The 13,799-nt window shown below is 32.9% G+C and overlaps 1 protein-coding gene across 1 annotated transcript in view; it reads right to left on the bottom strand.

The window, feature by feature from the left end:
* The window catches only part of EPHA5 (EPH receptor A5), a 351,895-nt gene that overhangs the window by 45,099 nt on the left and 292,997 nt on the right, over positions 1 to 13,799 (bottom strand). The window contains exon 9 of the mRNA XM_033214556.1: positions 1,031 to 1,096. Within this exon, the coding sequence (XP_033070447.1) occupies positions 1,031 to 1,096 (66 nt within the window). The remainder of the gene's footprint in view (positions 1 to 1,030; positions 1,097 to 13,799) is intronic.

The raw sequence follows: 13,799 nt of genomic DNA, 5'->3' as shown, positions 1-13,799 counted from the left end.
TTTTTAAAAAATTGACAAAAATATTTCTGAATTACAACATTCTATGTTCGTTCACTCTCTCTTGTTCTCAGATCATTGGCATCCATTCTACCACTTCTCACATTTGCCCATCTGTACACCCTCATTCACACACAATGTTTTAAGCAACAAATATTACTTTATACCTAGAGAATACATCTAACAATTTTAAAAGCCCCTAGGAAACTCTATAGCTTTGTAATATGCGTTAGAAATCTTTCCTTGGCAAATTCTGAGTACAAATGACAACTGGGTACAATAGTGCAAGGATTTAGGTTATTTAGTCTAGAAAGAAATGATCTGGAGTATTTCACTTTTCACAAAGTAGCTCCCATTGTGTAGGAGTTCCAACGCATCTGTGAATAGTCAAAACCCCAGATGTATATTTAGGATTTGTACTTATAAATAATTAAGAGTATGCCATTTGGACACTGATTGAAAAATGTGCATATTTTCTACTTCACTGGTATCAAAGTGAGAATATCACTTCTAATATCTGTAATAATTCAAGCTTAATAAAATTAGGTAAACCATTTGAAATTACATGTGGCTTTGTTTTCCAGTGCCACATGTATTCACAACGATAGGACAATAGAAGATCCAAGTCATACTGTGGTCATTCCAAGGTTTTGGGAGACAGAAAAGGTGATTTTGCCTTGACAGAAGTAGCATTCTACTTCCACATGTGACATGGTTTTTACTTAATGGAACAACGAAAACGGTGGCATGTTAAATGTGGAACATATAACTGTAATCTCACAACTCCCTCGTTTAAATCAGGTCCACAGTAAAAGCCTCAGAAGAGATGTATGAATGCTTGACATAGGGATGATGTGCCATATGTATAATATTTATTTGAAATAATCCATTGTGAAATCACTTGTTAGGATTCAATTTGGGGAGCCAGCTTTATTCTATTCAAATGTACACAAATGGAGAAAGAAAAGAAATGCCGACGGTAATACATATAGGTGGACATCACATAGGAGTGAAAGTGGGAGGGAACACTAACCATATTAGGCTTGGATGGGCAACAGCGCACAGGGAAGAAGCCCTCCCACAGCCACATTCGCAGCAACTGAAAAGCAAACAAGAGAGCCCAAGATAAGGAAGAGATCCCACTCCCTCAAATATAGCATAAAGACACTATGAATTTACTCAGGTGTCTGCTTTCCTTTTCAAAATCAAAAATCTCTAAATGCATACAATTAACTTTTTTCCACAGTGCCTTTCAAATTAAGAAGCGTTTTATGGATTTAAGAAATACAGAGTTGTAGTAAACTGTTATTTTTATTTTGCTTAAAGTGGTTATCAGTAGGAAATGTCATGAGCCAATATATTTGAATTAATTGTATGCAATTAATATAGACATAAATAAAGATGTAAGCCCATTTTAATATATCTCTCCTCAGAAATTCCCTCAAAATTTACATCAGAAGAAATCCTAAATAGCCCTTTAAATACACGTTTTGCACATAGCCTACAAACGTGGAAAGATTATAAAGACTTTCTTGTGTGACCCACTGATTTCTTATGCTTGTGGTATTACTTATCATAGCCTATTGAAAATGTTAGGCATATATAATTTCCCAAATCATCTACTGAGGTCTACCAATTTAATTTTACATTTCCAGATTTAAAAATTGTATTTCCAAATATATATTTTCAGAGCACTTGCTATATAAAAAAGTAAACTATACAGAATACATGCATTTTTCCAGATATTGCAACACTGAAGATTCTTGTAATTTTTCTACATATTCATAGTAATAAATCCAGGAAATACAAAGTAAGCTATTTTTTAAAGTACACTTTATTGATAGAAAACATGTAAACTGATGGCAGAATAAAAGACATAAGTTATTTAGTGCTTCAATGCATTCATTTCTAGGTATTTTTAGATGAATAACATTTACAGTGATCTCAACAGAACTATAATGTGAGCTCAGTAAAGATACAATATACCAGCATGTATAGGCTTTCATTTAAAAATCTATCTGTTTTGAACTTTCATTTCTAGAAGTGTATCTACTCTATTTTATATCAAAAAATAAGTAAACAAAACATAAATTTCCAATAAGTTTGCAAACACTAATGAAGATAGATGATTATTTTCAAATAAAATTCCAATGGATCTTTTCAAAGAAAAAGTAGACAATTTTAATATATTTTCTTTGTAGCACTGACAATATTTTAACTTGCAGTACTACTAAATGTCTGAGAATCTTACTGTCACTAAAATGAAATTCTGATTAAAAAATTGCTACATAACATTTATTTCCAATTTGTCTATTTATTATGATACATTTTAAAGAATATCTCAAATCATTATTTTCACTGTGGAGATATTGAGAGTCAGAGTTACAGTATATCCGAATATTAAAACAATCTAAGAGTAGTTAAGACATCTGTAGAGCATTTTGGCAGATCTTGATATACTTATTTACAGTAACACCTATTGCATTAATGTCTCCAACAATTACTACAATTTTATATAAGTTAACTTTCCTACCACTTCTGCCTCGTTGCAGCACTCAGATTAGGGGTTGGCAAACCACAGAGAAAGGGCCAAATCCAGTTCACTACTTGTTTTTGTAAATACAGTTTCCTTGGAACACTCAGTTCTTGTTGTTTATGGCTTCTTTAGTGCTGCTGTGGCAGAGTTGAAGAGTTGGGGTAGAGAATGTATGGCTTACAAAGCCTAAATCAAATATCTGGCCCTTAAAAAACTGTTTGCCCTCTTTGTTAGACTGCTAGTTTTCTGAGATGAGAATGACTGCTCTTGTTTGTTTGTTTTCTTTTTCTTTTTTCTGCATGGTTTAAACACAATGAATGACACTCCTAAGCAGTCAGTGTTTTACCATAATTGGCATTAACTAATAATAAAATTACCTCAATTTACTGATATCTACTAAAATAGAAAGCCTGCATACATGAATTCATTTCAAACAGCAGTTTCAACTCAACAAAAAATGTACAATTATTGGTTGTTAACAAATATATCCAATTATTTGTTAATGAGGAAAAAATGATGCCATTTCCTAATAAAGTACAAATATCCTTCTAGTTGAAAGTGTGCACAGTTTATAAATTCATATAGAATTGCACATGGGAAAACAATAACTGCATCATGATTGGCTATTACCTAACAGGATTTGTCTAACTCTTGGTCAGTGAACTGTGTCAAGAAACACATAAACAATTCTAAAAATAATAATATTTTATATAGTTATCTTAATTAAAAAATAAGCTTTGTGTCTTATGAATAAGTATGCACATACACACACATACACTCACACGGAATTCACTATAACACCAAATCCAATAAGTTAAATCAACTTACATATCATTAGAATTCTACGTTATAATTTCAATAAAATGTGATTTAAAAAACCTAGAACCATATAAAATTAAATATTTATACTTCTATTTTATTGCATTTGCTTTAAGGTGGCATAAAAATTGCTTTAGATAATTTGGTTAACCTTCCTTATTTGGGATGACAGCTATAAAATAGTGATAAATATATATATTTTCTCAGAGGTTTTGTGAAAATAAAGTGAGAGAATACATATATTTTACTTTTATCAGTGTCTGGCATATCAAATATTTTGGAGGAAAAGTGTTAGCTATTACTCTTAATTTTATCATAATTGATGTGACAGAATGGATTCTCATTATCTCAGAATAATTTATATTTTTCATAATTGATATGACATTACTAGACTAAATATTTTTATCCATAATAGAACTAAATAAAAATTACATTCAGATTAACTAATATAAATACATAATGGCCAATGCAATTTAAAAAAATCATTTCCACAAAATACATTTTCTAAGGATTTGGTGATTATATAATACTGCTCATTAATATGTTATTAATAAAACTAAGGCTGAAATTACTTTTCTATGAATATCAGAAGTTTGATAGTGACCCCCTAATAACCTTTTAAAATAATTTCTGAAGACACTTTCACAGTAACAGCTTGACATCAGGTGGTATAAAAAAACATATTTTTCCCTCAACCAATAAATACTCAAATAAGTATAGGTTAATGCTTGCAAGCCTCAGAGATTATTTCGGAATAGAAGCCAAAATGTGCTAGAAATAGCAAGGAATCTTATCTGTGAGCTCTGATTCAACACAGTCTATATCTGTATTCCCATCGATGTTTAGTACCTAGAACTCTGTACATAACTGCATGCAGCTATAACAAGATTGTTTTAATCCAAGTTTAAAATAGCTTAGCTCCCTTTGACTTATAATAATAATAAAAAAACCTGTTGATCTTTGTTTTAACAAGATATTTCCATTTGTCCTTCACCAGATTAAAATATGATACCATAATCTTTTCAGACCCAAAGAAGATTCAAATAAAATTACTTTAGCCAGCTCTTACACAGAGTTGATCAATACAGGTATGAAGTGTGTCTATGTAAGTATAATAACCTCCCTCCTATGGAAGCAAGGTGATTATTCGTCTAGGGAAGGAATTATCAAAGATGCTGGAACAGAGAAGCAAGACTGCAGGCTATGGATAAATTATGACTTAAATTATGAAATAAGAGATCATAGAATTGGATAAGAAAAACACTAAGTTGTCAATAGATAAATGAGAAAAAAGCAAGAAGAGTAATTTCACAAAAGAAGTACTTGAATTACATATAAAATATTTTTATTTAAGTTGTAACAAAGGAAGAAAACTAAAGGATTGCATCGGTTTCCTATTTTAAATTAAATTAACAACAAACGATGATATTCAGTGCTAGAGAAACAGAATGGACCTAGTGTTCTAATGTGTGGCAAGTTTTTTTTTTTTTCTCTTAGAAAACAATACTCTAAACCTGTCAAAGAGCAATAAAATATTCTCATGCTTTGGCCCTATTGTTTCACAAAATAGTTGGATCATGGGGTTTGTAGTCAAACTACGAGCAGTCCTGAATATATCCATTACTAGATGCATAGCTTTGGATAATCTAGTCACTGATGAAATGAGATAATAAAATCTATACCACGTAGGGTTTGAGTTTGATCATATATGTCAAGCTCTCTGTACTGTTTGGGGCTCACAGTCAGCACTTAGAAAGGTTTTAAGTGATATTACTATAAGACAGTCTTAAGGCAAAGTGCAAGCTATATTATTATCATATACATTATTTGTAATATACATAAAGCTGAGCATAGATTTTAAAGCAACTAAATGATAAAATATTTGTTGGGTAAACCAAAGTATATATGTGAAGTCTATGAAGCAATTAATGTAAATAAGGTATAATATTAAATTTTTAAAAATTAGGTAAAAATCAGTGTGAAGAAAAGTAAAATGATGGCATAGGCATATGTCAAACCTGTAAGAGATATTGTGCTGAAATGTTACATTAATTACATTGTAGAAATATTTCTAGTTCACTCTGATTTCATTTTTTAAAGTTGTATTTCAGAATTTCAAAAAAAATTTAAACAAATCTAATTATGATACTTATTGCAATATATTGTCATTAAAGGCCATGAGTTTTTAAATGAGTAAAAAGGATTTAAACACATAACTAATATTAATTAATAACACTGAATAAATTGTTCACTTGTAATTAACACTACAATGTTAATTGTTGTATACATTTCTTAAAATATTTCAGGATGCAAAACTGCGTGGTACTAAATGCATTTCCACCAAATTTATATGTTGAAGTCTTGACCTCAAAAGCAATGATTTTAAGAGGTAGGGCATTTGGAAGTTGATAAGATCAGGAGTGCCCAGCCCTCTTGAATGAGGTCAGTTTTCCTATCAAACAGGTTTGAGGGAATTCCCTTGCCCCTTCCCTCCATATGAGGACACAGCAAGAAGGCAACCTTCTGCAAGGTAGTAAGTGAGCCCTCACTAGGAATCAAAGAGGCAAGCACCTTCAACATTAAAAGATCAATGCCTTAAAAATACTTGGTGACTCAAACTCTACCACATTATTTAAATCCATGTTTTAAATAGAGATTAAATCATATAAATGACTGAGGTGCACCTTAAATAAATGATGCACTTATCATGAATTTCTTTGAAAAAGCTCCCAAATTGTACAAATATAAGGGTCTCATGTACAGCCATTCATGTTAAGAAAAAAGTCAAAAACACAAACAAAAACTAATTCACATTAACACTGTAATCAGACACTCTCCTTATTTCTTACTCTAAAAAAAAAAAAAAAAAACCTATTAGGATCTAGAAATATCAAACTAAATGAAAGCAAAAAAACAAAAAACAAACTTGAGGTGAGATATATTTAGAAAACACTTTGATTATTTTTTTAAGCTATACTTTAATAATGACTCTGTGTTTTTACTTCATTTCATTATTCTAATGGGCCAGAGATCATTATAAAACATTAGGTTATTCCTCCACAAATGCCACAGATAAAGGAACGGATTCAATTAGCAAATGTTATTAAACACGTTAGATACAATTTGCTTATTCCAAAATATATTTGAACTCAAAATAAATTGTATCAAATATTAAACACCTTTCTTAAACTTTTTGCTGCAGTAGAAGATACAGTCATTCTCATTATTAGTAAACATTTACTGAGAATCTATATGCTATTCTTTAAGAGTGAAGAAATTATATAACAACAGCTCTCTACTCATGTGTAATACAGTGGTTCCAAACCTGGCTACAGATTAGAATCAACAAGGAAGCTTGAAAACAAAAGCCCAGGCCTTATCTTGAAATAATTAAATCAGAACATCTTGATTGTGGAACTCAGACATCATTTTTTCAAAATCTGTAAGTTGATTCTAAATTTTCTCTAGGTTGAGAAACACCGATCCAAGAGGTACTCAATAAATATGTATTGTATTGAATTGATGTGTATTATAATAGTTCTTTGGGAATTTACTTAATAAAAGGGAAAGACTTGTAATTAGCATATTAATGGCCTGCATGTAAGTGGAAACTTCAAAAGCACCTGGAGGTGTTTAAAAATAATCTGTTCTGGCCGGGCGCGGTGGCTCAAGCCTGTAATCCCAGCACTTTGGGAGGCCGAGACGGGCGGATCACGAGGTCAGGAGATCGAGACCATCCTGGCGAACACGGTGAAACCCCGTCTCTACTAAAATACAAAAACTAGCCGGGCGAGGTGGCGGGCGCCTGTAGTCCCAGCTACTTGGGAGGCTGAGGCAGGAGAATGGCGTAAGCCCGGGAGGCGGAGCTTGCAGTGAGCTGAGATCTGGCCACTGCACTCCAGTCCGGGCGACAGAGCGAGACTCCTCCTCAAAAAAAAAAAAAAAAAAAAATAATCTGTTCTTTGGTAAGAATGTATATATATAGCGAGAGATCATATATAAACATATAATTTATATACACATCATATCTATGTAAATTATGTACAAAATGTATACATAAAAATAATTTGCATGTAAAGTATTAAAACATACATATCATATATGATATATATCATTAATGTGTCTTTAATCATATATATGATGTATCATATATAGATGTATATATCATATATGATGTATCATATATAATATGATGTGCTTATCAAATATACATATAATACACACACACATTAATCAGGTCCAATTCCATTAAGAAATTTAAAGTCAGATGTGGTTTCTTCTTTGCTCTCCCAATTAATATTTCCAATAATTATGAAAGGCCTGGTCATGATATTAGTGGCAACAATAACAGGTTAGAAAGAGTTATGTCCACTCCTAAAAATCTTTCCTGTGTTTCTTCAAGAACAAAACCACAATCACCACTGCTACCACCATTATCACTTTCACTGCTACCAGTAAAAACAAAGCAAGAAAAGAAATATTAAGAAATGCTATTTTTATCTTTTGCAAGATTATTATAGGAAAAAAAACAGCATGGAACTATGACTATTGTGGAGTTCCCTCTGATATTTTGGGATGATGGATTTTATTGAGCTCACTGTGGAGTGCATACCCTATTTTAGAAGACTTCAATAATGCCCTGGTCATAATATCTGCCAATCTGAAGAAGTCATGATATCTTCCTACCAACTTATTATAAATCAGACACTTGGAGATCTCAGACACTTGGACAGATTCAGACACTTGGATGTCTCTTCTAATATTTGTTTAAAAGTAAGAAAAGGGTGGCAGGGAAGTAGGAAGGAAGGCGTGGTTTTAAAAGTTTTGATTGCCTTCTCAGTGATTCATAACATAAAAAAATATATATGATACAAATCATATAAGCCATATTCCCATTTGGAGCCACAAATAAACAATATTAAACACTATCATGTTCTGGAAAAATATAATTTTTTACAAAGAAAGTCTTGCACGTGTATGATGTGCATGTGCATGTAAAAATTAACTTCCTTATTTTTCAAAAATTGGTTTGTATACAAGAAAGTTCCTGCCATTAATGAGTCAGGAAGGTATGGAAGACGAGATTGTGCTGGGACACAGGAGAGGCTGTGAAAGGCCAAATAGACTGGGCTAAGGAGTCACAGGAAACCGGACATGCCATATGCACTCATACCTATGTGTCTTTTTCCATCATATTCTCTCAGCCATCTCTGGTAAAATTTATCTTCACCCTCAAGGTGCACTTCAAATCTACCACTCCTCTTATTTCTGTACTCACTTAAGCAGAGGTAATTGTATCTTCTATTCTCACACTGATTTCTTCACAATTTGTTCCAAATACTCACAATCTATAGCAGCTGGTCCAAGAAGTCAAACCATAACCTTTGTAACAATCAGACCAAATGGTCAGAACTTAATAACTGCAAACTTCCTTAATTTTTGGTCCCTATTTCCAATTTAGGATCAAACAAAGGAAGCCAAATCACCTAGGATGCCTTGATTTTAGGTAGCCAATTCCGGCTTCACTATGCCAACAACTTCCAAACCTGGGCCTAATTGAAGCCTTCCCTTTTTCCCCATTGTTACATTATCCTGCCTGCCTTTGGGTCTCAATCAAATGCATGTGACGTTGGCTGATCCTCTTCTGTAGTAAGCTGTGAAAAAATACTCTGTGTTTGTTCTCATCTGGGTGATTTCAGCTTATTTCCACAGAAGAGATAATCTTTGCTAGTTCAATAAAGGGAAAATATATGGATTCATCTTTGCAATCAACAACCATCTTATTTCTGTTCTAGCATAATAATAGTGTTGATATACAACATACTGAATCATGTTTCTTACTCCTGCAGAGCGATGCCTACACTGAGCAAACATCAATTACCTCCGTTTCTAGAAGCCTAAATTTGCTAAGCTTCTTCCACTGAGCTCTTCCTCTCCCAGTCATCTCACAGCTGAAACAAGTCTGTTTCGGCGGCCTCTTAGAAAAGAACGTAGGATTATCATGATGAACCTATTTGTGCTCAGCTATTTTAGGTTTTAATTATTTTGAGAAAAGTAGAGAGAAAAATTGAAAGCAGATAAAGTGGCAAATAAGTGATGCTGTTTTTGTCAGTTCAAATAAACAACATTTATAAACACAGCTTTGAAATTACTGTTTTAAATACTCATTTAATGAAAAAATACCATCATTTAAAACTATGAGTGAGTTCAAAAAAAGAAGAAAATGAGTAAAAGGAAAAAGTCAAATATGTACATTTTTTAACTCCCTCCATTATGTCTGTTTAGTATTTTTCTAAAATTGAATCACATTTATCAGCATGAAACTTTTAAGGTGGAAAAGTCAGAAAGATTAAGCTTTCCATTTAATTATGTCTCTCTCAAATAATAAAAGTAATTGTGGCAATATACTGAAATTACCAAAACTCAAGAAATGTATGTATTTTGTGATAAACATATTATGATAATTGAACATACTCTAGAATGACTTAAGAGGAAGCTAAATGTCACGTTTTCATATCACAATATTCAAATTCCATGCAACTACATTCTGCTTTTTATTAGCATTGATCAGTAGCATTAAAATCACATATTATAATAGTAGCCATAATTATTTAAAACTAAATATTGTGCTGGAGATAAATGTGAAATATTTAATACATTGTATACGTAACATAGTGATTAATTATGGTTACAATTGCTTTATACATTGAATTGTGTATAAATGTATGTGTGTGATTATATTCACAAGAATGTACCTTTATAAAATATTTGTAATTGTGACTATATATGATCTCCAACAGGAATTTACCTGACCAAACATTGAAAAATATTTTAATATTATAATATTTATACCTGTGTAATCCTGATAAAAATCAGACAGATTAATAGAATGGCTTTCATAGCCCAGAGCCAGCATAGACAAAATAATACCCATGTGCATGATTATTTAGTACATACTACATGTAGAAACTTATAAGATTTTTTGGGGATTGTGAAAACCACTGCTGGGTACTCACATAAGTTTTTGGAAAATATCAATTTAAATCCCCACGTACACAAAATTAACATTTTAAAGATTTTTATATCCCATGCAAAATAAACATCACTAAAACACAAACAAAATTTGACACTTTCAATAACATAGCTCTGCTCTGTGAAGTGCTACCATCCCACTAACTTTAATGGGTAAAGAGCCTGTTCATGCAATTTACAAAGCAGATGTTAAAACAGCTAATGACTATACTTTTTGCTTATAAGTGAATGACCCTATTAAATCTAAAAATAAAAATAAATTTAATTATAAATGCACAGTTATTTTTCTCCTATTAAATAAGCAACGATGTTCTAGGTTGTGAACTACCAATATCATGTACTATTGAGGGGAATGCTAACTGGTACAGTAGTTCAGAAAGGCCATTTGTCAATATGTATAAACAATCTTGAAAATATTCATATGCATTGACCTTTACTTTGGATTTTATGAATGTGATCTAAGGACATTAATGATAGTTATAGTAAAATACAAAACAAGCACACACAGAGACACACAAAATCTTTCTCTCAAACAACAATTATACACACACACAGCAAAACATTCATGACAAAGATCAGACATTAACATACCTAACAGACATTAAATTTTTGCTTTTAAAATATTTTAATTGCTCAAATAAATTTTATATTGTTAAGTAAAAAAAGAACACAAAACTACAAATTAATTCAATTGTACAAAAGATATCTTAAATATATATGGCAAAATATTAATACTGTTTGCTTCTGGTGGTATAAGTATGATTAACTTTTTGAATTTTGTCTTTTATGTTCTTTGTAATTTTAAATAGGAATTAAGAAATGCACACCTAAATAAAAATAGCAGCTTAGTAAGAAATTAGGGCAATTGACTTAACTCTGCCAACTTTGTAACCTGAGCTGAAACTTATGGGAAAGGGAAGAAGCCAGATGTCTTGGTAATGTCGGCAAATAAGGTCATTCATCTAAGGACATAGCCATTTATCTAACCTCTAAGAATATGTTGGAACATAGCTAAAGTAGTCCAGGTGCAATCTGAGTACTTGAGATCTATGGAGGCACAATGTGTGGAAGCAGGATTCATAATGATTTTCACCTTAGGACATTTGGTATATACTGAGATGGTCCCCTAATAGACTTCCAAGCTGGATTATTTCAGAGTTCTCCTCGGAGCCGGGGGCGCTGTCGAAAGGCTTGGAGACACTGGAGCAGGATCCAGTCACCCTGACTTTGGAAACTGAAAGGAACAAATGGGCTAAACTGCACAAGCTCCATTCAGATATTTGAGATATACAGAAGTTCCTTCTCATTTCAATTTATTGGATGAAGATTTAGAAGCCCCAAAGCGTAGGCAGAAAGATACAGGGTGGTAAAATGCACATCTACTTATATTTTAAAGTAGTTTTTTCCCTATTAGGGCTGAAAAGCAACAGTATACACCAGCACAGGTTTGAAATGATTAATAATTCATTATTAAGGCTTAAAAAAAGCCTTATCCTGGCCCACTGCTTCCCAAATTACTAGAGAAGAGATAAATCCAAAAGACTACAATATGTACATTTGGAACATGAAGAACAGGGTTAGGTCAGGAAAAGTCAGATATCAACAACACAACAAATCATCAAGAGGTTCCTATGTATTACAAAAAGCGTGGATGTCATACAATTGTAGAATATTGGTTTATTACATATTTGTCCATCTAAATTCCTATGTAAATAATTTTAATTCACTTATGTAAATATTGAATTCATGCTAATTTGATGATGCCTTGTTTGACTTTTAGATCATCTTTGGTATGATTTAAGTGACTGAATTTCATCTTAAAAGTTTTCTGAGGAAGACTGGACCACTAAATTGGCAATTCCTTACATTTTTCCTTGCAGCAAATTAGGGAAATCAGAAAATTTGTGGAGGTTTAATGTGCATATTGCTTAAATAGCTATACTGGGCCGGGCGCGGTGGCTCAAGCCTGTAATCCCAGCACTTTGGGGGCCGAGACGGGCGGATCACGAGGTCAGGAGATCGAGACCATCCTGGCTGACACGGTGAAACCTCGTCTCTACTAAAAAAATACAAAAACTAGCCGGGCAGGGTGGCGGGAGCCTGTAGTCCCAGCTACTTGGGAGGCTGAGGCAGGAGAATGGCGTAAATCTGGGAGGCGGAGCTTGCAGTGAGCTGAGATCCGGCCACTGCACTCCAGCCCCGGCGACAGAGCGAGACTTGACCTCAAAAAAAAAAAAAAAAAGTTATACTGAACTTTGCATCCTTAAAAATAATAGCATCGTGGTGCTGGCATATCCAAAAATCTCTTGAACAACATTAGCTTTGCAGATTTTTGGTAAAATTCCAGTGTATCTAGGAACAATTAATATTAATATAAAAAGTATTTGACTTCATCTTGTATCCTTTAATATTTCTGAAGATTCAACTCTTTTCTCTGTAATTGTACATTATGATTATCTTTTGCATTGTATGTGTAATATTCCTCCATATCTTGAAACAGTTTCTCTTTGTATTATACAGTAAGGATACTAATAAATGTATTGAACATTTGAATTCAATGATTAAACGATCAAAGCTACATGACTTCAATTGAAACTCGACATGGACAATAGATTATTTGTCTTTTAATGTTGGCAGGATCTGTGCATTATCTATGGAGAGGATCAGTTTAACCAGAGGCAACTTAATTTGCTTCAGGAAAAATCAAGTGGGATAGGCATAGCAATATCAGAGAAGCACTAGGATTCTCCAACATCAGAGGCATTGAGGACTATTGGAGGTAGGCGCTAGGTACTTATGAGATACATGGAACTATTTGAATCTATGGAATCATCTGTCTGGAGGGACACTAAAGAGGAATTACAAAGGTGGTTTAAACACAGCCTAGAAAAAAACTTGGGAAACAGGTTTTCCCCAATTAATTTCCACAGGGAAGTCAAATCTTGTCAACTTGATGAGATCTTGCCTTCTGGATGGAAGTAGGGGTGTAGTAAGGAGGAAAAAAAAAAAAAAAAAAACTTCACTAAAATTTCAACTGTATTTCTTGGTTTTCATTGCCTTTCAATCTATCACTCTATCCTGGTCCAAGAGTACTCTATTTTTTATATATTTTTTTCTGTCTGTATATTATGATATTTTGACATCTTAAAAACCTCTCTGTCTGGGGAAAGATTGCCCGTCTCAGGGCTAGCCAATTCCTAGAAGTAGCAACGTACTTAGCCTACAGCATGTATTTGAGATGCAAACTAACCAATCTGGAGCAATATCTCTTCTAACCTCCCCTTAACATCAGGGGACAATATTCCACTGCCTTAATAACCCCAGGCCCAGGTTCCAGGAAACTAGAGACCTCTTCTGTAAGCCCAAAGTTAGCCAGAATTATTCAAACTAGCCAATATACTTTCACATAGAAATG

This window comes from Trachypithecus francoisi, unplaced genomic scaffold (assembly GCF_009764315.1).
Source record: "Trachypithecus francoisi isolate TF-2019V2 unplaced genomic scaffold, Tfra_2.0 Lachesis_group1, whole genome shotgun sequence".
Taxonomy (NCBI): Eukaryota; Metazoa; Chordata; class Mammalia; order Primates; family Cercopithecidae; genus Trachypithecus; species Trachypithecus francoisi.
This window is presented reverse-complemented; position numbering and strand designations above follow the sequence as displayed.